The sequence below is a fragment of the Odocoileus virginianus genome, chromosome 3, assembly GCF_023699985.2.
Source record: "Odocoileus virginianus isolate 20LAN1187 ecotype Illinois chromosome 3, Ovbor_1.2, whole genome shotgun sequence".
NCBI lineage: Eukaryota > Metazoa > Chordata > Mammalia > Artiodactyla > Cervidae > Odocoileus > Odocoileus virginianus.
Window position 1 is genome coordinate 7172635 of NC_069676.1, and position 23887 is coordinate 7196521.

At 48.6% G+C, this 23887-nt stretch overlaps 2 protein-coding genes across 8 annotated transcripts in view; both read left to right on the forward strand.

Annotated features, from left to right (window-relative positions):
- AKAP8L (A-kinase anchoring protein 8 like) overlaps positions 1-6341 on the forward strand; it is a 31067-nt gene extending 24726 nt beyond the window's left edge. For 3 of the 6 annotated variants that reach the window (XM_020873132.2, XM_070462698.1, XM_020873131.2), the window contains 2 exons: positions 5771-5866; positions 5956-6341. In XM_020873132.2, coding sequence (XP_020728791.1) covers positions 5771-5866; positions 5956-6273 — 414 coding nt within the window. In that variant the 3' untranslated portion in view covers positions 6274-6341. Of the gene's footprint in view, positions 1-5770; positions 5867-5955 lie in introns of those variants that run through there. The other 3 variants (XR_011486046.1, XR_011486045.1, XM_070462701.1) reach the window with 3 other exon arrangements.
- A 309-nt stretch (positions 6342-6650) lies between these two features.
- Positions 6651-23887, forward strand: AKAP8 (A-kinase anchoring protein 8). 2 transcript variants are annotated; one of them, XM_020873135.2, is made up of 14 exons: positions 6651-6749; positions 9282-9320; positions 10786-10818; positions 11322-11598; positions 12050-12533; positions 13106-13235; positions 13477-13523; positions 14616-14649; positions 16488-16575; positions 18331-18472; positions 18830-18923; positions 19370-19500; positions 20635-20730; positions 22236-23887. In XM_020873135.2, the coding sequence occupies exons 1-14, from the start codon at positions 6731-6733 to the stop codon at positions 22671-22673; spliced, it is 2052 nt and encodes a 683-aa protein (XP_020728794.2). In that variant the 5' UTR covers positions 6651-6730; the 3' UTR covers positions 22674-23887. The 2 variants fall into 2 exon arrangements, with proteins under 2 accessions (XP_020728794.2, XP_070318797.1); XM_070462696.1 differs by lacking the exons at positions 10786-10818; positions 11322-11598 and having other exon boundaries at positions 6655-6749.

The window sequence follows — 23887 nt, forward strand, 5'->3', positions numbered from 1 at the left end:
ATACAACACTTTCCTGACCCCACGAACTGTAGCACACTAGCTTTTCTGTCCATGGGATTCTCCGGGCCAGAATATTGGAGTGGGTTGTCATTTCCTTCTCCAGGGGATCTTCCCGATCCAGGGATCGAACCTGCATCTCCTGCATTGCAGGTATATTCTTTACCACTGAGCCACCAGGGATTCCGAAAATATTCCTAATTATCAATCCTAGTGGTGATTCAAATATGTAACACACTGTAAGTAAAATTTGTTTCTGGAATATAAGGATGGTTCAATAAGAAATTAGCAACATTATCAGTATAAAGTCCTGGAAATGAAAACTGTTTATATGCAAATAGTGTGATTATATTCCTAGAAAAGCTGATGATTCCAGCAAAAAAAAAAAAATGTTCTTAGAATTAACAGAATTTACTAGGGGTTGAAAAGATAAGTGTGAAAATTGCTCAGTAGTGTCCGACTTTTTGCAACCCCATAGGGGGTTTGGTTCAGTTCGGTCACTCAGTCGTGTCCGACTCTTTGCGACCCCGTGAATCGAAGCACGCCAGGCCTCCCTGTCCATCACCAACTCCCAGAGTTTACCCAAACACATGTCCATCGAGTAGGTGATGCCATCCAGCCATCTCATCCTCTGTCATCCCCTTCTCCTCCTGCCCCCAATCCCTCCCAGCATCAGGGTCTTTTCCGATGAGTCAACTCTTCGAATGAGGTGGCCAAAGTATTGGAGTTTCAGCTTCAGCATCAGTCCTTCCAATGAGCATCCAGGACTGATCTGCTTTAGGATGGACTGGTTGGATCTCCTTGCAGTCCAAGGGACTCTCAAGAGTCTTCTCCAACACTACAGTTCAAAAGCATCAATTCTTCGGCTCTCAGCTTTCTTCACAGTCCAACTCTCACATCCATACATGACCACTGGAAAAACCTTAGCTTTGACTAGATGGACTTTTGTTGGCAAAGTAATGTCTCTGCTTTTTAATATGCTATCTAGGTTGGTCATAACTTTCCTTCCAAGGAGTAAGTGTCTTTTAAGTTCATGGCTGCAGTCACCATCTGAAGTGATTTTGGAGCCCCCAAAAATAAAGTCTGACACTGTTTACCCATCTATTTCCCATGAAATGATGGGACCAGATGCCATGATCTTAGTTTTCTGAATGTTGAGCTTTAAGCCAACTTTTTCACTTTCCTCTTTCACTTTCATCAAGAGGCTTTTTAGTTCCTCTTCACTTTTTGCCATAAGGGTGGTGTCATCTGCATATCTGAGGTTATTGATATTTCTCCCGGCAATCTTGATTCCAGCTTGTGCTTCCTCCAGCCCAGCGTTTCTCGTGATGTACTCTGCATATAAGTTAAATAAGCAGGGTGACAATATACAGCCTTGATGTACTCCTTTTCCTATTTGGAACCAGTCTGTTATTCCATGTCCAGTTCTAACTGTTGCTTCTGACCTGCACATAGGTTTCTCAAGAGGCAGGTCAGGTGGTCTGGTAGTCCCATCTCTTTCAGAATTTCCCACAGTTTATTGTGATCCACACAGTCAAAGGCTTTGGCATAGTCAATAAAGCAGAAATATACATTTTTCTGGAACTCTCTTGCGTTTTCGATGATCGAGCGAATGTTTGCAATTTGATCTTTAGTTGCTCTGCCTTTTCTAAAACCAGCTTGAACATCTGGAAGTTCACGGTTCACGTATTGCTGAAGCCTGGCTTGGAGAATTTTGAGCTTTACTAGCGTGTGAGATGACTGCAACTGAGCATTCTTTGGGATTGCCTTTCTTTGGGATTGGAATGAAAACTGACCTTTTCCAGTCCTGTGGCCACTGCTGAGTTTTCCAAATTTGCTGGCATGGAGGGTTAGGACATACCAAAAGTAGGCTTTCCTGATAGCTCACCTGGTAAAAAATCTACCTGCAATGCAGGAGACCTGGGTTTGATTCTGGGGGTTGGGAATCTTTGCTGGAGAAGGGAGAGGTTACCCACTCCAGTATTCTTGGGCTTCCCTTGTGGCTCAGCTGATAAAGAATCTGCCTGCAGTGCGGGAAACCTTGGTTCAATTCCGGGGTTGGGAAGATCTGCTGGAAAAGGGATAGGTTAACCACTTCAGTATTCTGGCCTGGAGAATTCCATGGACTGTATAGTCCATGGAGTTGCAAAGAGTCACAACTGAGCGACTTTCACTTTCAAAGTAGTAGTAGTTTTTATCCATTCTAATAGTAATAACCAATTAGAAACATAAATGAGGAAACATCTATTCACAGTAACCACAAAATGTGTGAAATAACTAGGAATGTAAAGAAGAAAGGTATGGGATCTTAAATTCGAGGATATGAAACAAGCAAGACCTCAGTGAATGGAAGGAAGTACCAAGTTCTTAGATGAGAGATTTAATAGCAAAATAAAACAAAAACCAGTTCCTCCCATATTACTATTGACAGAGTTAAGTCTAACAGCCAGGAAAATTATACAACAGTCAGTGAGTACAGGGACTTGGTGTAACAGATATACAACTCATGTAGAGTCACTGTAATTGAAAACAAATGATATTGGCATAGTGATTTAAAAAAAGAGTGGGAAACAAAATAAAAAAAGAGTGGAGCTAGAATAGAGTCTAATGAAATATCCCTCTATGCTTTGTTTTTGGAACTCAGTATTATAGTCAGTTGCAGATCCCTTATCAGAAACCGGGATGTTTTTTAAAATAATTTTTGGATTCCAGAACAGCTACATGATAGGATTGCCAACATCCCCAGCAGAATCTGGGAAAGCGCCTTGCAGTTAAACCATAGAAGAAGATAATTCTTCAAGTGACTTGTTTAGGTAGGGTAAATAAAGATGGTATAAAAATATGTCAGCTCATAATTTGCACCAAATGAATTTTAGGAGAAAAACCTTTTGGATTTCAGATTTGCAGATGAGGGACGTCTGTAGACCTCCATGTCAATTTGATGGGGGGAAATAATGGTTTATCTTACACATTTCTGGAAAGGAAAGTTGGACTCCTACCTCATACCGTATATTAAATTCTCAAGATCTTAAATGTGGGGAAAAAAGAACAACATTTCGAAGACTGTTCACCTTGACATTAAAGGAAGCCTTCCTGAACAAGCTAGGAAACCAAGAGACCTTGGAAGAGATGACTTCATAGAAATCCGGACAGACAGCCCAGTGTGCATATCGGATTCGCTGGTGGGCAGGGCAATGCCACGGGAGGCAGCATACATTCTTTCTCTCACCCTACAGGAAAAACATTGAACAGTGGTAAACATCTAAAGCTGATGGAGAGGCGGGGACAAGTACAATGTCTTAGTACAGGTGGAAGAAGCACAGCCTACAGTGTTTTTGCAGAGTACTCAGGCACTGTCACTTTAGGGAACCTGTTCAGTAGGATTAAAAGCACTAGCATGGAAGTATTTAAGTTTATCCTTAATTTGGTTATCATAGCAAAAATCTGAAAACACTAAGTTTGCTCAGTTGGGAGACAATCTGGTGTGTCTCTGTGCACCTAGAGGGAGTTAAGATAGTGTGTCAGTGAGTAAGATGTAGTAGTATCCTAATAGTGCATCTTTTTTTTTCCATTCATAAAATTTTTATTCCACATTATACTTGGATTATTCATAAAAATATCATAAGATATTAAACAAAGCCATCACCTCAAGTTATTTCCATGTTAACTATTTTTTTTAACAGCACATGCATGTTAGGCAAGTATATTTAAAAAAATCACAAAAGCAAAAACCCTAAAATTTAAACATATGAGATTTTAGTTTTATTGCTGTGCTTGATATACAGGAAGTAATATATATCAAGCAATTCACTTTTATTGCATCTCTGTATATTTGTTCTTGAGTTACCTGAATACAAAGAATATGAGTGTAGCAAAAGTAATGAAAGCAAACAGCTGGTGACTTTACAAATAATGGAATGTGACACGTTTCTGCCCTTAGAGAAAATTGAGTCACAGCTAAAGGAACACTTCTGTAGCTGTAGTCAACGGTGTGCACATTGAGAGTGTGTATTCCACAGATAACACGTGATTTAACATATAATATCCACGGGATATCCATTTCTACTACAGCCTTGTAAGTGCTCCAGAGTTTAAAGTACCCGCAACTACACCTGTGATTAGAACCAATTATCCCTTTTATTCCCCATTAGGGGAAACCAGTATGTAGACAGTTTTCTTTTGTGCATCTTTAACTTGTTTCATTTTGAGCATACATGAGGACTATTTTCCCCAAGTAAAAAGAAAAAAAAGATGACGGTGGGGAAAGGGAATAGAAACAGACAAATGAAGTGATTTTCTGAAATGCGATGTAAAGAGTTGGCTAGGGTTGAGTAGAAGTCCTGAAGGTTAGCTTCCCTGCCCCTCCAAAAATAGCTTTACTTTTTTTTTTTTTTCCTGTTTATGGATTTATACTTGGGTTACCATTACTTGCGTTAATGATGGAAGTGAGAGTTGCCTTCACTCACCACGGAGAAAAATCATGTAGCATTTTGGTGTAAATCCTCCCAGACAGTGGCATTCTCCGCACTCTGTCGTGTCACACATCTTAGGCCAGGGGAGAGAGAAGCCCTGTTTTAAGACTGCATGGTGTTCTTCTGAATGTCTGGCTTATGTAACCACTTTTCCACTGAAGAACACTAAGGTGCTTTCCAATTTTTCACCTCTGCAACCAGTGTGCTTGCATGTTCCCAATTTTAAACTTAGGCTAGACTCCAGGGAGGAATTGCTGAGAAAAATTTTTACTTTTGATTATTGTTCAGTCGCTGAGTCGTGTCCAACTCTTTGCGACCTCATGGACTGCAGCATGCTAGGCTTCCCTGTCTTTGACTGTCTCCTGGAGTTGTGCAGGCTCATGTCCATTGAGTCGGTGATGCCATCCAACCATCTCATCCTCTGTCGCCCTCAATCTTTCACAGCATCAGGATCTTTTCCAATGAGTTCTATTGAAATTATTTTTCAGAAAATAAACACTTGAGCCTTTCACCAAGAGCGTAACTCTCTTTTCAACCTTTACATTTTGAGGGTATAATTCTTTATCTTGGGAATCCTATGGATTCAAAGGATGTATATCACTTAAGGGCTTCCCTGGTGGCTCAGATCATAAAAGAATCTGCCTGCAGTGTGGGAGACCTGGTTTCAGTCCCTGGGTGGGGAAGATCCCCTGGAGAAGGGAGGGAATGGCAACCCATTACAGTATTCTTGTCTGGAGAATCCCATAGACAGAGCAGCCTGACGGGGCTACAGTCCATGGGGTCGCAAAGAGTCGGACACGAACTGAGCAACTAACACTTTCATATCACTTAAACATACTGTTTGACATTCTTTTCCTGCTTTTATATCCTCCCTGTTTATCCTGTAGAGTTATGTGTGTTTTAGGGCAGTTGCCCTCTTGTTAGGAGTTGCAATTTGATTTTTAGTAGGTTTGTTCACTGCTTATAAATTTTTATGTAAGCAAGTCAGATCGCTGCAGTACAGCTGTAAAGACATAAGACTTTAATCAGTTACAGTAAGTATGGCATGGAAAGATGGGCCATTTGAGGAAAGATCAAATCGGGTCGTGGCTCCATGCTTGTAGAGTGAACCCACGCTTGTGCTCAAGGGTCCACTTACAGACCTAACGCAGTCTGGTTGTAGTCATTGGCAGTGCTGGGTCCCTAGGTGGAGGTGGAGAGGTGTGTGGGTGTGGGCTCTACCCCACCCGGCGATGTGAGGGTGGGGGGCTCCTTTGGAATGCCTGGGTCAGCCTCTGCAGCCCTGCCTGCCTTGCCCGCAGCTCATGATGGAGCAGTCTAAGAAGTCCTCGCTCATGGTGGCTCGCAGCATCCTAAACAACAAGCTAATCAGTAAGAAGCTGGAGCGCTATCTGAAGGTGAGGTGCACGCCCCTGGCACACCGGCCCAGTCCCCAGCCACGACCCCGCGGGTTCTCCCGTTCTTCATGTCGCGCCCCTCTCCGCAGGGTGAGAACCCTTTTACTGACAGCCCAGAGGAGGAGAAGGAACAAGAGGAGGCCGAGGGAGGTGCCCTTGATGAGGGGGCGCTGGTCGAAGCGGCCGGGGTCGCGGTGGGTGCAGAGGGCGCGCCGGCGCAGCCCCCAGTGCCTCCAGAGCCAGTACCCGGGACCGCGTCCCCACCCCCGCCCCCGCCTCCGCCCCCGGAGGAAGACGAGGAGGCCGTGCCCCTACTGGGCGGGGCGCTGGAGCGCCAGATCCGAGGCATCCCGGGCCTCGACGTGGAGGCTGACGACGACGAGGAGGGAGGAGGGGGCGCTCCTTGACTCGGGGTGGGCGGGGCCCGCGTGGCCGAGGCTGGAAGCTGAGTCTAATAAAAGTTCTTCCCATCCCACCTCGTCGTCGTCTTTTGCCTGTGTGCTGCACGGTCCGCCTGGGCGGGTATCCAGGCTTCACCGCTGGGCTGTGTATGTCTGCGGGTGGGACCTGGGGTGGTGGGGTTGCGCCTGCGCGTTGGCGACAAGAAGAAGGGATTCGCCTGCGAGCGGTGAGGCACAGAGGCCAGGAGCAAAACTAGCAAGCTACGAACTCCGACCCGGAACAACCGGAAGGCCAGCCGGGGTGATAAAGGAGGGCCCTCCGTGAACTACGGCCAATGGTATCGCGTAGCAGGGGTGACGTATGCTCCTGGTCTACCAGTAGAGGACGGCGGGAAGTGCGTTGAGCGCATGCGTCCGGTGGTAGCCTAGAAAAAGGAGCTGCTTGGCGGGCGGAGCTGAAGACATGGATCAGGGCTACGGAGGTTGGTGTGGGCGACTCTGCGGGGTGGGGCGGGAAGTGGTGTCGGGGCACAGTTCGGACTCCATGCAGGGGGCCGCGGGCCGGAGACTACACCCGAGCGCGGTTACCGCAGTTCGGTCTTGTGGAGAGCCGGCCGGGGCGCGCGCGCGCAGCTCATTGGACCTTGGCCCTGTCGTTCCCGGGGCGCTGCGTGCGGATTGGCCGACGGGGCCTGAGGACGTTGGCCGAGTTTGGCGGGCCGACCATGGGGCGGACTTCGGGGGGCGCTTCAGGCAGTCGGGGCCGTTCCAGTTTTTCAGCCCCGGCTGGATCGGCTGGGCCCTGCTGAACCCCGCCGCTCTGCAGGCCCGGTGTCCCTTTTGGAAGACGCCACAAAATGGCGGCGCCCGGGGGGGGGGGGCGGAGCTATGGCGGGAGCTCGTGGGGCGCGGGGTCTGCGGCCTGGGACCGAGACGGGACCGCTGCCTGTTCCCGGGCTGTCGTGCCAGTCTGGGAACCTGCGGGGTTGGCTGGGGCCTCCGTGCGGCACAGGAGGCCTGGGGCGCTGGTCCCGAAGGCCGTGTGGGCGGCGCTGGGTCGGACCCCTTGCTACCAGCCAGGCAGTGCAGAGCAGCGGGGCCTAGTGCAGCCTCAGCAGTGATAAGCCTCACTGGGCGCCTGTCGCGGACCTGGCTCCTGCAGATCTGGGACAAGACACTGAGGGTCAGATGCGGGGTACTTTCTTGATCAAAGCCTGCAACCCGATGTGCTCTAGCGTCGTGACAGACTGATGGTTCTCCTAAACATTGTCCTCTGTGGTGGCCTGGAGACGCCAGAGGGGCTGTGTGAGGGGGGAAAGAGCCCTTTACCCACTTGGGTTTCAGGGCCGGCGGCAGGACGGCCCTCGGGTGACTTGCTCTGTCTCTGGAATCTGAGCCTCCTGGGAGGCCTTTGCTGCGTGGTGGAAGCCGCGTTTGCCTGCAGACAGTAGTTGGAATATGCAGGACTGGGCTTGACCGCGCGGATCTCTCTCCGGGCTTATGAGGTTCAGACTCAGGCGGTCAGATCTTGGCTGCCGCAGGGAAGGCGCGAAAGGTGGCAGCGTTAGGAGGCCAGTAGCAGAAATTGCAGAGAAGCAGAAAGGTCCTGGTGTGCTTGGGTGGCTCCAGGATCGTTGAGTGGTTCAACCTGGTTCTCCGGTCTTTTCTGCAGTCTGACTGGATTTCACCATTCTTTGCCTGCCTCCCTAACCAGATTTTTCAGCCAGTAGTAATCCTGCCTTACCTGTGCTCTTAGCTTAGAGGAATTACACCCTGCTCCCCTTCCTACCTAAAACCTTTTCAGACTCGGTTTAGGTGCAGCGGCCTCCCAGAATCCTTCTGTAGCTTTTCCACCTAGAGTTATTTCCTGAGACTTGTTGAGGTTTAGGAGTTGCTCATTGGCCATCGGAGGCACCTCAGTCTGGGTCCAGGTCCTCCTCTTCATGCTCCTCAACGTGTTCTTGGGCAAGTGACTTATCCTCTGGAGCCCCTGTGTACAACAGTGTAAACAGTACTTATTTCAAGGGTCGCGAGGTTATGTGAAGGGCTTAAGCTGCTTAGTTAGACTAGTGCCACAGAGTTGGTCAGTTGCTGTTAGAATCACTTCTCTGCTTTGCTGCACAGACGTGGAAAGCTGTGTGATGGGAGATAACCTTCAGCAGAGTGACTTCAGTTCAAGTCCTGTAACATCTGAGGCTTAGCTCCCTAGCTCCCTCTCAATGGCATTCTGGGATCAGCAGCTGAGTGTCAGTCCCGTGTCTGCATACAGTAGGCATTCATCAAGAGTACTGGAATGAGTTGCCATTTTGTCCTCCAGTCCTGGTAGGAGAGACAGGATGTATTTGAGAGAGAGGAGGCTTTGCAGAGGTGAAGTCATTTGACAGGTGTGAATGGTTGCCTGTGCCCAGTTCAGTGCCAGGCTGGAGACACAGATGAAGAGGGGCCAGATAGATGCTGTCATGGGAATGTCGGAGGGGCAGGGGGAGCCACCACAGAGTGGAATGCCATCTGATGCCTTAGGACCAGGCTGAAGCCCTGGGACTTCAAGGCCCAGGGGAGCACTGGAGAGTTCAGAGTCAAAAGAAGCAGGGCTTACAGACACACAGCTGTTGTCTCCAGATAATAAAAGTTTGTCCCCAATCATGAGGTTGTTATGGCTGCTTGAGGGGGCTGAGGGTGGAGACTCTGTCCTAATGGTGCGTGAGCTGGTAGCTAGTCCTGTGTCTTCCTCAGTTGTGGGTTGATGCTTAGGTCCAGGTCCCTCAGCAGGCGATGGACCAGACTTGCCTGGAAGCCCACCCCCCTCCTCTTTTTTCTGCTTTGACCTCAGGCAGGTGGAGTGTGATAATGCAAAAGCCAGCTGTGGGATGACTTTTAGGGGGACATTGTTGTGGTTGTGCTGCCTTCTTGTAAGGCTGGCACTCATCTCCTTCAAGGAGATTCCTTTATGCTCCTCAGAAGCACTTGTTCTCTGGTGTGACAAATATGACTGTAACTCACAAATATGTTCACAGGTTATGGGGCATGGAGTACTGGACCTACCAACACCCAGGGTAAGTGGTAACTGCTTGTCAGGGAGGCTTGGGCTACCCCTCCCCCCCAACCCCCAGCACTAGCATGAACATAGCTGGAACCAGGAAGCCTTTTTTGTAAAGGACCAGATAGTAAATTTTTTGACTTTGCAGGCTACGTGATCTCTATAGTGCAGAAGCCACCATAGACAGTTTATATACAAGTAGGTAGGACTGTGTGTCAATAATGTTTACACAAAGCCACTGAAATTTGTATACCATGTAATTTCCATTATGTCATTGGACAGTCTTTATTTTAATAATTTGTGTTCTTCTATCTTAAGTAAATAGTCGAGGGTATAACCAAAGATTTTTATAAATAACAGACTTTTCAGTAGTTTTAGACTATGGGATTGATCAGATAGTACATAGAACTTCATATGCACACCCACAGCCTATCTTTGACCCAGGCACAATTCCTTTTATTATTGTAGTTAGCAGAATGTGTTATAAGCCAGTGTTCATACATTGTATGGTCTATAGTCTACATTAGTTTTTTTTTTTTTTTTTTTACATTAGTTTTTATTGTTACACAGTTTTGTGAATTTTGACAGATATAAAAATGTGTCTTTTGTCAGAACTTGCATGTTATGAAGTATTATTTCAACTTTTTTTTTTTGTTTCCCAACTGTTTAAAACATAAAACTCATTCTTAGCTTGTGGGCCTACAAAAACAGGGCTGTGGACTAGATTTGGCCCCCCATTCATGGACCTTACTCAGGAGTTCCCATCATGGTGCTGAGTGTGTTTGAAGAACTAGAATGTGCTCTCTGGTGGGCACGGTTTTCTGCTTTTTGCCAGCATTTGTTCCAGGGGATTGGTTGAAGGTTTCCTTTGTTTTCTGAGCCTGGAACTTGGCCCTTGCACCACTGGCAGCAGGGTCGCTTTTGAGTCACTTTTCCACCCATCACCTAGTTTCCCAGTGGAAGGCCTTCTGTGTTATTCAGGCACATGATGTCCCCTGCTCAGTTGAGCTGGGGACATGATTTTCCACCAGTGCACTCCGTGCTGTTGGCGGTGCCTTAGATCTGGCGCCTGGTGAAAACTGGCACTTTAGAATGACTCTGCCTGGGGACCTGGCCTGGGCAGCCTCTTCGCTGCTGGCTCACTTTGGATGAGCTTCCTGGAAAAAGACCGCAGTGTCCTTTCTATTGCTCCGGTGGACAGCTTCCTTAGGAGAGATGCCCTGGTTATGCTTAGCCGAGCATTTCTGTAGGAAATGAGTTTTACAGCTAGTGGACCCCACCTTTCCTGATCTCAGTGGGCAACCAAGGGTGCCTCCTTGTAGCAACGACCTAGCCACCCCCAGCTCTGGCCCTGTGGATAGTGGGGTGAGGTGACGACTGTCCTTCGGTGTCTAGACTGGGGTGGGGGTGAGGAATTATGTCTTAGATGCCTTCGTTTTGTAAACAAAAGTCTTGTATGTTTTCGTTTCTTCTGATCTAAGGTACATATGGAACTGGTGTGGCCAGTTGGCAAGGTAGGCCCTTCTAGGGGTCTGTGGGTGGGTGAGTAGGCCTCTGACTAGCTACCTAGAGGGGCTGGGGTGCAGGGACCCCCATCTCCCACCCTTGGTGTGCTCACAGTTGTCCTGAAGGCTCAGCAGACTGGGTCTGAGACATGGGGGGGGGGGGGGGGCTGGGGGCAGGCCTCCGAGGGAGCTTGCTGTAGGTGGAGGGCAGGGAGGGTTGCTCTTTGGTGGGTCCGTCAGTCTTCCAACTGCCAGCTCCTGGGCTCTCTGGCTTTGGATGAAAAGCAAGTCTTATGATTCGGGATAGAAAACCCACTGCTCAGAGTTGAGGCTGTGCCCTCCTGCCGCCTGTTGGCAGGTGACATGTGCAGTGCTGGGGCAGTGGCAGCAGCCCTTGGTCCCAGGACCCTCTTCCTTCTCCACATGTGGCGGGTGCTCCTTGCCTGACTTGTCCTCCAGGGACTGGTCTTGTAGCTGCTAAGATCTGACTTAGCTCTTCCTCCCTCCATCAGGTTATGAAAACTACAATTATTATGGTGCCCAGAACACCAGCGTCACTGCGGGAGCAACTTACAACTACGGCCCAGCCTCATGGGAGGCCACCAAGGCCAGCGACGGCCTGGCGCCTGGGGGCCCTGCCATGCACATGGCTTCTTATGGCCCAGAACCATGCACTGACAGTTCTGACTCCCTCATCGCCAAGATCAACCAGCGTTTGGACATGATGTCCAAGGAAGGAGGAAGGGGCGGGAGCAGCAGCGGTGGGGAGGGCATGCAGGACCGGGAGAGGTGATTATAGACCTGAGCCCTTGACGGGGGTCTTGCGTGCCCCACTTTGTATAGAGGGAGTGGACACCTGCTCATCCTGGGAGGGCTTTTCCCCAGCTCCCTCCTCAGTGTAGGGCAGATAAGTTGAGCCTTTGTTGGGGCAGAGGCATTTGGTAGGACTTGCTGGTTTCCTGGGTGCTGGGTCTTAGGGCATGCCAGTTAGCTCAACTATGTAAGACCCCTTACTTCTGCATCAGGCACCCAGCATCCTCTCCCCCTTCCTGTGGCCAGAGTTTCACTCCTCTTGTTCAGTGGTGTTTCAGAGGGATTTGGCCTGTTTTACTTTGTGAGCGTCTCAGAGGGGTGCGTGGCGGTTTGGTTTTGGTGCTCTGGATGAAGGGTACGCTTTGCAGGAGGTGTTGAGGTCGTGCCTGGACAGTGTGGTGACGGACGGCTTGTGCTTTCTTTGCAGCTCCTTTCGCTTCCAGTCGTTTGAGCCCTATGATTCCAGGCCTTGCCTGCCTGAGCACAATCCCTACCGCCCCAGCTACAGCTACGACTATGACTTTGACCTGGGACCCGACCGCAATGGTGGCTTTGGTGGTCAGTACAGTGACTGCCGGGACCCAGCCCGTGAGCGGGGCGCCCTCGATGGCTTCATGCGGGGCCGCGGCCAGGGCCGCTTCCAGGACCGGAGCAACCCCAGCACGTTTATGCGCGGCGACCCCTTCATGCCTCCTGCAGCCTCCTCTGAGCCTCTTTCTACTCCATGGACAGAGATGAACTATATGGGTGGGCGGGGCCTTGGAGGCCCCTCCCCCGGCAGGCCCCCGCCTTCCCTCTTCTCCCAGTCCATGGCCCCTGACTTTGGCATGATGGGCATGCAGGGGGCAGGTGGTTACGACAACCCTGTGCCCTATGGATGTGGCCGGTCACAGACCCGGATCAGAGATCAGGTAAGCCTTTGCTAAGTTCTAACCTGCCTTGTTTGCATTTCTTTCTCTTTTTTTTTTGCATTTCTTTTTATATGTTTATCTTTAAAGTATCTTAGAGACCTTATGTCACTTTTTTAAAGTGCAGTTCAACGAAACGTCTAGTGAAAATGTACAGAATTGTGCAACCTTCACTCTTCACTACTATATAATTAAGAGTGTTTCCATCATCCCAGAAAGAAACCTGTTATTAGCAGTCATTTCCTCTTCTCTCCCCCAAACCATGGCAACAGCTAATCTAGCTTTTGTCTCTCTAGATGTCCTTCTGGACATTTCATATGAATGCAGTCATGTAATATGTGGCCTTTTGTATCTGGCTTCTTTCACTCAGCATAAAGTTTTTGTGTTTTGGGAGGGGGCGGGGTGGGGGGAGGTGAGGGTAGCAGAGGTTCCAGCCATGGTGTCTTCTTTTGCTTTCTGAAAGACCTTTTCTACCCTTGTTCTCTGACCTTACAACCCCTTTGCTGTTCATTGCTCAGGGGACAAATGGGGACCATCAGAGTAAGCAATACATGGGAGTGTGCTTCTGTTTGTAGCCTCGGCGGAGAGGGTTCAACCGCTGCGGCCCAGAAAGCTTGGGCAGGAAACGGAAGCAGCTGCAGATTTATGACGAGCCTGACACCAAACAAGCTCGAGCTGACAGCGAAGGAGAATTTTCTGAAAACGGTATGCCCTGGGGCCAGGAGGCCAGGGTGGGTATTGGATGGGTCAGTTGCACGTTTGGTGCTGTGCCTGCCTGTCTGGACAGCGCACACAGGGGAACTCAAGGACATGTCACTCACACTCCCACAGTCCCTCTGTAGTCAGGGTGAGCACAGTCACTCTGGACAGTGAGTCTGGGAAGTGGAAACAGGAAGTGAGCCCGCTGCCACGGGGCTGACTTTCTTTTTTCTTTTGTGTTTGGTAGATGATGGAGCTGGTGACTTCCGGTCAGGAGATGAAGAATTCAGGGGTGTAAGTTTGCCTTTACCGATCAACCTCCAGTGTCTCTAGTGTGGGATTTCTTCCTTAAGCATCTTCCTTACAGAGAGGCAGGAACAGCTGCTGTGGTAGATTCAGCTCCACCTCGTGAGTCGATTTAATAACCAGACTTGCAGCTTGATATCTGAGAGTTTTCCACTTGAAACAATCCTTGTTTTCCTGAAAACATTCCCAGCCCTCTCTCTAGCCATTCCTAGGTCCTCACAGTGATGTGCCTGGCTGCTACATGGTAACTGCAGTGGCCATGTAGACTGAGGCTTTCAGATAGACACTGAAGACTCCTTGCTGCCAGCTCTGTGCTGGTGCTGAGTTGCATCCCTGTCCTTCAGCTCTTAAAACCAGTCATGGGAGATGGGTGTCGGAGGCTGGCTCTTAGCCAGGGCCAGGCACAAGCACCTGGGGTGCAAGCGTTTGCCGCCTCCTGCAAACTCTGATCCAAGTCTGGGACAGGACCTGGAAATCTGGAAGCTTCATCCAGGGGCTTCTGATGGTCAGATGAGGTTGGGGGAGGGGAGGAAGGCCCTGGGTACCGTGACTTTTCAGCTCTTCTGATTGTCTTGCTTGTCCCCTGTCTAGGTTGTTCAGATCTTGAGTCTGGGAATTTCTGTATACCTGCTGGTAGATCTGTATATATCAGCTTGAGGTATAAGGAATGGGTTCAGTTACATGGATTTTTATCTATACCTGACTTGTTATAACCTTTGGTCAATGTAAACAAGTAGCTGGGAAATGTCATAAATCCCATTTTCAGTAAAGAGTGCTAGGGCTAGCTCTTTCTACAAATCGGGGTTTCTTGACATTGTTGATGGATGAACTTTTGGTATTCCCACGTGCAGAACTATGCATTTGCCAGGGTTAGTTCTCTAGCTTTAGAAAGAACCGAAAGGCAAGCAGGACTAGTGACAGGACACTCAGGCTCCATCCCATGGCCCTGGGACTTGTCCTGATATGTTGTAGCTGTGTTCCTGGTGGCAGAGTGACCACCAGGTGGTGGCAAGGAGCTTGGCTGGTTGTGGAGAGTTCTAGAAATTCCACCTCACAGTGTGACTTTGTGCCCTTTTTCAGGAGGACGAATTCTTTGACTCCGGGAGGCAGAGAGGTAGGCATCACCCAGCATCCCTTTGAGCTTTCTTGTGTCTGCCCAGGTGCCCTGTACTCACTGCCTAACGCCCAACTCAGCTGGGCTTCTGAGCCAGGTTGGAGGAGGGGCTGGAGGCTCAGGGCGGAAGAGGGGCCGTGACTGCCAGGTGGGCCTTGGCCTTGCCGCTTGCTCCGAGGCTTTGCCGTGGTGTTTGCAGCAACCCTTGCTGGAAGTAGGTCTGTTTGCCTCACTCAGTGCAGGCCCTGGAGGCAGGGGGACTCATCTCTGGGTGTCTGCAGTAGCTCGAAGTGGTAGGGAAGACAGAGTCTCAGAAATGCAAGAGGGAAAAGAAAAGGTGCCCTCCAGCCTGTCTTCTCTGTTTCCCCTTTGGCCAGTGCAGGTCCGTGTCCTGTTTTCTCCTGGGCTTCATTCTGTCCACAGTTCCCTTGCTTGCCAGGCCAGGGCCATGCTTTCGGCCTCTGTGGTGGGGACACTGGCACAGTGTGGGGCAGAGATCAGATGCCTGCCTGGGAGGGGTGCAGGGGGTGGGGGAGCCTGGATCCTCCCAAGGCAGTCACTGCTCAGCAGGTCCCAGCAGTTCCAGTGTGAGAGACTTCAGTCTCAAATAAGTGGCAAGAACAGAACAACGTTAAGCCCTTTAGGAGGGGCATGGAGAGGCGGCCACTTGTTTCTTTTTCTGTTCCCATGGGTATGTCCATAGCTGGTTTCCCACAGGCTGCTCCCATAAATTATGAAGGCCCTGACTTAAATGCTCCTTCTCTTACATGTTCAGGTTTAGCCAACCCTCTGAGGTCCTCCTGCCCTGTTTATTGAAGCAATTACATCCATAGCATGGGACCACACAGAGCATTTAGCGGCTCGTGCAGCGGGGTAAATGCTAAAGCAAAGGTGACATGTTTATTGCGCACAGGTCCTGCTGCCTACCCGGGATGACTTTGCTATTAAACAGCAGTAATAGTTTCAGGCAGTGACCTCTTGCCAAAAATCCCACACGCCCTTTTGAGAGGCTTCTGAGCAGCGCACGCCGGTCGCCATCTTCGTGGGACAGTCTCGTGACTGGCATCAGGGGTAGGGGTTACAGTTCAGATGCTTATCCAACCTTGTTTCAGCGTCCGGCCCTGGCCCGGGCTGCACCTCTGGGCTGCACGGCTCTCCCCGGAGCGCCTGCGCTGGCCCCGTGGGATGGACGGAGGACCCTTGGTCTCTTCCCATTTCTGTTTCTGGGACTGCTTCCTGCATATCGCTGGGAGAGCCAGAGAGCGATGGTTCTTGTGAGTGGGAGGTAGGGTCTGGGCCACCAGGGACTGTCAGACCTGCTGAGGCCCTAGTTCAGAGGAGGCCAACAGGACAGTTGTCATGGTCCACCTGCAGGTGGGACGGAGGGCGGTAGAGTGGCTGGCTTTATTCTCTGAGGCCTTCCAGCTGCTGCCTCTATCTGGGAAGAATTGCTTCTCTGTCTCCTTAAGTAACATTGGGAAAAGACCCAATGGTAGGGTGCTGGATTGGAAAAGCAAGATAGGGAAGGACAGAGCAGGTGGGCCGTAGTGTGAGTGGGGTGGGCGGGCTGTGTCCCTGGCCCATCCCAACCTTATCAGGCCCTTGGGGGGGAGTGACGTGACTCCCCTGGGAACTGCTGAGGGCTCTCATCAAAGGCCCACTCCTTTTGGGAGCCTTTGACAGCCCCTTGCTGCCTCAGGGTATCCTGACCCTGCCGTGCGTGGAGGGCGCAGCAGGGCATGGGGTATGGTGGCACAGCTGTGGCCCCCGTCAAGGCTCTGGTGCTCAGCACCTCTACAGGCACCTCAGAGTGTCTGGAACGGACTTCTCTGTTGCAGGAGAAAAGGACGACGAGGACGATGAAGTGAAGAAGAGAAGGGAAAAGCAGAGGAGGAGAGACAGGATGCGAGACCGAGCAGCTGACAGGTGAGGAGGCCGATGAGGTGGGCGCTGTCAAGGCTCTCCTGAGCTCATCTGTCTTCACTCCGTAGTGTGGGGGGCGAGGGGCCTGGTCACCTCATTTCCACCCCCCCCGCCCCCAGGGCCTGATAAGGTTGGGATGAGCCGGGGACATGGCCTGCCCTCCCCACTCCCCACTATGGACCACCTGCTCTCTGTGTCTTTCCCTATCTTGCTTTTCCAATCCAGCACCCTACTGTCTGACTCCGCGTGTGTGTCAGGAAAGCCTTGTCAGGTCGGTGGGGGGCAAAACTTGGGAAACATACTGAGTCTTATCCTTGCTGGTGTTGCTTGCCCCCCTGCAGGCCTGTGAGGAGTTCTCTTGTCTCTTGGCTGTCATCCCGGACAGGTGAAGTGCATTTAGCCAAGCTGCCGAGGTGTTTTGGGCGCTTTGTCCATATAAATCCAAACCACTTGTGGAGTTTGACATGTATAGATGCTAACTGCAAGATTTAGAAGCAGCAGTGCAAACCCCAAAGGGCATTGGTGTGAGCACACTGTGCGCCTCTCCTCGTAAACCACCGGAGTACATGGTTGAGGCGGCCTTGACCAAGCTGGCTACTTCCCCGTGCGCAGGTTCTCTTGAAGACTTGAGAGGAAGTCCTTGCCCTTAAGGCTCAAATGGGGATAATGGTTTTCCTGTGCAAGTAACACTTAGCAAAAGAGCAAACAGTAGAGGCTGGAAAGCGGGGTAGGAGGAATTCCAAGTATTACAGAATTTACTGGAATCTTATCTTTAAAAAGATGAATAAAAATGACAGTTATTCTAGATCTGTTTTCATGGCACATGGGAACTATTTTAAAGGAATCTTTAGACTGCCCTGGGCTTCCCTTGTGGCTCAGCTGGTAAAGAACCCGCCCACAGTACAGGAGACCTTGGTTCGATCCCTGGGTTGGGAAGATCCCTTGGAGAGGGAAAGACTACTCACTCCAGTATTCTGACCTGGAGAATTTTATGGACAGTCCATGGGGTCGCAAATAGTCAGACACAACTGAGCGACCTTCACTTAGATTGCCCTAGTGACTGACGAGCCTCAAAAAAATTGGAGACGTTGTCACAGGGGAGGTCAAGATGCAGCAGGGAAGTGGGAACCCTGTATTTCTTTGGTGGCTTCCTGACAGTTGTGCACACAGGGCCCAGGAGATTTCCTCTTCACCACTCTTTCGGGGGTATCTGCAAAGGCAAGGGTGTCTTGTGGCACTTGTCCAGCAGAACTCTGATTTGGCAGAGGATGATTCCTAAGTGCCACAGGGCCTCTGCTGACGAGGAGCAGAGCTGAGGGAAGCAATACCCTGCTCTGGGAACCTCAGTTTTCATCCTTAGGTATGATGTGTCCTTCCGTTGAGTCCCATTGGAGAACTAAGATCATGTGAGTTTTGAATTTTGTGAGATCATCAGGAATTCTGTGGTACTAAATGGGGTGTTATCTTATATCTTCCAAGCGGCTTCAGAAAGAAACATCTGAGAAGCTATGGAGTTGGGTTCTAGGCCCCCAGAGCAGTGGGCTAGAGACTTAGGGAGTCCACAGTTCTGAAAAGTCTCCACCTCTTTGGGCCAAAAAGAGTGGTATGGTAGTAAAGTGCTACAGGAATCATTTTCCTGAAATACTTGCAAGGTTGTACTGATTCTTAATATGGGGAAGCTTGGAGTAACTGTTACTCTGATGCAGAGATGAGCTGGTTATCTGCATCACTGCTTTTCTTTTTGTCTTCCTTCTCCAGGATTCAGTTTGCCTGTTCCGTGTGCAAGTTCCGTAGCTTTGAAGATGAAGAAATCCAGAAGCATTTGCAAAGCAAGTTTCACAAAGAGACACTGCGCTTTATAAGTACCAAGCTGCCTGACAAGACGGTGGAATTCCTCCAGGTAAATCACACTTAGCCTCCATCACGGCGTGTCCCAGTGATCCAACAGGTGTTGGATCCCCCACAGAGAAGGGAAGCCTAAACTAGGCCAAGACTTCTTTTTCCAGAATAGCAGTGTGTAGGTCCCTGAGGCAGAAGGACAGTGAGAGCTCCACTCATTGTAGTTCGCACTAATTCTGCCCATGGAGCTGCTCTGATGGCTGTCTTCCCATCCTGAGAGCAGCTGAGATAAGGCTGTCACCACCCACCGTGGGCTTGGCAGCCACCCTTGGTGAGCTGCCTCTGGTGCAGTTGAAAAAATACCCACGTGCGCCATCCCTCCCCTCATTTCATTTGGTGCATCTCCCCACCTCTCTAGGAATACATTATAAACAGAAATAAGAAAATTGAGAAGCGGCGTCAGGAACTAATGGAGAAGGAAAGTACAAAACCAAAACCAGATCCTTTCAAAGGTGAGTTACGATCTGAGGTTGGGGGTGGGTGTTAGTCCAGATCACAAAGCCCAGGTCAGGGTGGTTGAAAATGTGACAAAGTAAAGACAAATGGGAAGAGTGCTTAGCAGGGGAAGGAAACCTTCATGTGTGGCCTAATGTAGACGACAGCTCTACAGGGAGCTTATTGGGGTGCTATTTAAGCACTCTGATGTTTTTCCTCCTTAGTTTGAAGAGAAAGGACCAAAGGATGAGCAAAGTTAAAAATAAAGTTCCCAGGTGTGGAGGCTGTGTGTTCTTGTCTCCACGCACCTGCTGGAGGGCAGGTGATGCGTGTTTCAGATTCTGTCCTAACTGAATTCTTAGGGCCACGGGGAGAAAATGTGAGCCCTGATGGGGAGTGAGTGAGAGGGAAGCATCACTTGGATGCCGACCCAAGTCCCACAACACTGCGGTGTTGTCAACAGGGATTGGCCAGGAGCACTTCTTCAAGAAAATAGAGGCTGCCCACTGCCTGGCCTGTGACATGCTGATCCCGGCGCAGCCCCAGCTCCTCCAGCGGCACCTGCACTCTGTCGACCACAATCACAACCGCCGGGTGAGTGCCTCCCGGTGTGGGGTGTGCAAGTAGTCCCCGCTGCCCATGTGCGGGGTTCAGCACTTTGTGTCTCATGTGGAAGCTAATATCTTTAGGGGCTTTTGCCATATTCCATCAAGTCCATCATTTCATGAAGTGATTGTAACATGCAGCCCAGTTTCTGTTAAAATGTGAGGAAAATGTGTTGCTTAAGATTGACTAAACACAGTATCTGGAAATTTTCCTGGGTTGAGAATATTCCCTGTAAAGAGTCTGAAAAACTGGATTTCTTACAAGCTGAGGCTGAGGGCCACTCAGAGCAGAATGGTTTGGAGAACTCAGGATCAGGGATTGGTTTGATCCTTACTAGCTGATGGGGCCTGAGGCTAAATGCCAAAGTGTTGGCAGGTTTTTTTTTTTGTTTTTTTTAATAAAGGGTCAAACTATAAATATTTTTAGCTTTGCAAGCCATCAGGTCTCTGCGTTAACTTGTTAATCCTCAAGTCTCAAGTCTGTGGCTGATGGGCAGAAACAGCCACAGGCCTTAAGTAAAGGAATGGGTGTGGCCGCATCTGGCCTGCAGGCTCTAGCTTGCCAAGCCCTGGTTTAGCATCTCTGTGGTTAGTTTACCTGACTACCAGATTGGAGCTACCTGCCTGCCCATCTCCTGGTATTACTAAAGACCAGGCAAAAACCCCTATACAAACAAGGGATTATCATCTGAATGTGTTAAGCTCTAAAACAGTCAAATGTTTGCAGCTTCAGACTTCTGCTATAGAATTTACTTGTAGAGTCAGTATAACTCAGAAAAATGAAAAGAAAAAGCTTGCCCTTTTCCCCTACTGAGTCCACGTAGCTTCTGATCTGTAAATATTTTTATTTCATCCTTGCTTGTACACGTGGTACAAGGGGTGTGCCTGCGCTTTTTAAGGTCTCAGACTTATCCCCACTATTTCACAGACTCAGTTCTGATTCTTCTCCAGTGCTTGCTTGCTTTCATTATTGGAGTCCAGCACTTGGGGACTTGCCATACTGAAGAAAGGTTTTAGTTGCATAGGATGAATCTCAGAACAAGTCAGTGTACCCAGGCTGGTTTATTCTGTTGCTCCTCTGTGCACACCGTTTTTAAAAACTCATGTTTGATTCCCTTTGTAGTTGGCTGCTGAACAGTTCAAGAAAACAAGTCTCCATGTGGCTAAGAGTGTTTTGAACAACAGACATATAGTGAAGATGCTGGAAAAATACCTCAAGGTTTGTGCTTCAGAGTCTAACAGATGGGAAAAGCTTTGGAAATGGAGGATGAACTAACTCTCTGGATTTGGAATTCTATCCAAAGTGCAGTATTTAGCATTTCTGAGTCTTTTGAAGAATTGAGAGATGTTGGAATGTATCGGGCTGGGAGATTCCAGTTGTGCATTCCCTGAGACTTAACTGCTTGCCTGGGAACTCTGGGGACATGGTCCTGCTTGATTAATCTGTGCAGTGGTGCTGACTATCACCATGAGAAAACCAGACTGTCTCTCCATCAAATAGCAATCAAAACAATGGTGAAATGCTTACAACAAAAAAAACTGAAGTAGATGATAATTCTCCATGTAGATGCTAAAACATGTTTTTGCTGGCAGAGATAACCAACAATAAGATGGGGAACAAGGGAGAGGGAAGAGCTAGCAGTGCCATAGTATCAGGAGCAGAGTAATCAAAAAAAAATCCCAAGGAGGATACCCTGCCCTCCTCTCAGTTATTAATTGCTTCAGTATTTGAAGATTCATTTCAGCCATAAAGGGATAGAATTTAAATAACCAGTGTAAGAACCATGACTGATCAGGGTTTTCCCTTGTGGCTTAGACAGACTTAAAGTTTCTGGAGTCAGCTGTTAGCTGAAGCTTCTAAACACTTGGTTTTGTTTTGGCCCTACCTCACAGCTTGTGGTATCTCAGTTCTCTGACCAAGGACTGAATCCAGGCCGTGACAGTGAAAGCTCAGAATTCTAAGCATGAGGCCACCAGGAAACTCCCTACACACCATTATTTTTTTGGTATGTGGGATCTTAGTTTCCCCAACCAGGGATCGAACGCACGTCCCCTGTAGTGGAAGCTGGGAGTCTTAACCACTGGACTGCCAGGAAAGTCCTAAACACTGTATTTTAAAACATTTTCTGATCTGCTAGTGATACTGTTTAGTAAGTTTCATTTTCTTCACTGTAAAACAGGGGTAACTTTCATGCCAGGGCTGTGTGCTTAAATGAAACTTTAGAAAGAGCCTTGGGACTTTTCCTGGTGGTCCAGTGGTGAAGAATTTGCCTTCCAATGCAAGAGATGCTAGTTTGATCCCAGGTCAGAGAACTAAGATCCTACATGCCATGTGGCCAAAAAAACAAAATACAAAAGAGAAGTGGTATTGTATTAGATTCATAAAGACTTTAAAAATGGTCCACAAAAAAAAAAAAAGCCTGAACTTCCTGTTAAAATGAGGTTTTTGGGGTTTTTTAAATTGGATTAAGAATATCTATGCCTTTTTAAACCTTTCCTCATCATTATATGCTTGAATAACAAGCGCAAAATAGTACTCATAAAGCTTTTCTGAGATGTCTTTTCTGAGTACGTGTAGGATTGACTCACTTGATGTGATTTAAAATGTTTCTCTTGTTGCCTCTGCCCATCATGAAAACATGAACTCCCAGCAGCCTGAGCTTCAGTCTCTCATTTGGACAGTTCTTTAGACTGCACTAACCTGGATTTCCTCTTCTTGGCCAGGGTGAAGACCCTTTCACCAGTGAAGCTGGTGATGCAGAAATAGAAGGAGATGAGAATTTAGGAGGCGAGGATAAGGAAGAGACACCTGAGGAGGTAGCGGCCCAGGTCTTAGCTGAGGTGATTACGGCAGCAGTGAGGGCAGTAGATGGGGAAGAAGCATCTGCTCCAGAAAGTGGTGAAATTCTGGCCAAACGGGACGACCCTGCCGACACAGCTGAGGCCACTAGTGGTCCCCACCCCGAGGCAGAGACCCCCTACGGAATGGCACCTGAGAAGGGCAACGCTGAAGCAGAAGCTGGAGGTGGTGCTGCTGAGGCTGGAGTTGCAGCGGAAGCCATGGCAGCTCAGTCAGAAAGCACCGTGACGGTCACAGCTGCTGCAGAAGCCACAGTGGGACAGACTGATGCAGAGTCCAGAAACGCTGTTCCCACAGAATGAGCCTCCTTTCCCTGTTTCAAGGGATCTGTTATATAATGCATTATTCCTGTCCTTTGGTTTGTAAGTAGTACTAGGATATGTAATACTGGAATATTATTTTGGTGAAGAGACTCAGCCATTTCCTTCAGAAAAGTGTACCTCACAGGCCTGTCTCACAGAGTCGTGTGGCTTTCTGCCTTGGTGTGAAGGCTGCAGAAGTTGTACATTCCCCCAAGTGGCTGTGACATTGCTGTTTACACTGTAGTTGGAATAATAAAAAGTTGGATAATTAGACTTTGCTGATACTTTGCTTGTTAAATACAGCCACTGGCTGAATGCACCCCTTTTTATTATTTTTTGGTCTGGGAGCAGTTCAATACTAGGATGTATATTGCTTTATAAAGCTTTTATTGTTTTTTTTATAAAGTTTCAAGAATTTACTTTGGCTTTTGATCTCTGCTTTTGTGGTACACTGTGTGGTATGTGGTCCTCCTTCACAAGAGGTAGCAGAATCTTGTTCACATGTGATTTGATTCTGTCATATCAGTGAATTCTCAAAGGCCTGAAGAATCTTACACCTGAACCATTGGAAGCACACACTTGCCCTCAAGAATGAGGATATTTTGCCTGGGGCATTGTTTCCCAAACTTTAGTCCTTGGTGAATCACCTTTGCCATGTTTTACCTCATTTATGTCCCACCTCTGCATTACTTCAGGGTTTCTTGTTTTTCTTTAAATTGAGTTACTTTTACTTAAATATATTTAAAAAGAAAATTTGATGTCTTGTGAATGGAAAATCAATATAAATTACCATAGGCAGAGATACCTATCTGTGGAAGGTGAATAAACATTTTATTTTAAATAAATATTCCTTTGGAAGTGTCTGAATCTGTGAGAAAGAAAAGCGAGCATGTGTTAAGGTTCATAAGCAACAGTTACACTTTCCTGTAATCAGAAGGACTGGACGATAGCCGCCCTTTTGAAGTGATCCTGCTGGGTCTGTTTTCCTGTAAACCTTTGAACTGTCACACTTAGGAAAGCATTGGCTAGTGGGAAATTATTAGAAAAGAGGTGGTAGGAAAGAGTGCATCTGTTATATACCAGGTGCTGATTCATGATAAAACTTAGGTATGTGCACTGCTCTCAAGGAGCCTTATTGGAGATGTGAGATGAGTATTTATGAAAAAGTCAAGTGGTCGAACTAAGAACAAATAAACTGCTTAGTAAGCAAGAAA

What these genes read in the sequence shown, in the direction of transcription:
- AKAP8 (XM_020873135.2), top strand. An exon ending in AGGAGAATTTTCTGAAAACG is followed by an intron (nt 13,236 to 13,476) that starts GTATGCCCTGGG and finishes TGTGTTTGGTAG; the next exon opens with ATGATGGAGCTGGTGACTTC. An exon ending in AAAACCAGATCCTTTCAAAG is followed by an intron (nt 18,924 to 19,369) that starts GTGAGTTACGAT and finishes TGTTGTCAACAG; the next exon opens with GGATTGGCCAGGAGCACTTC.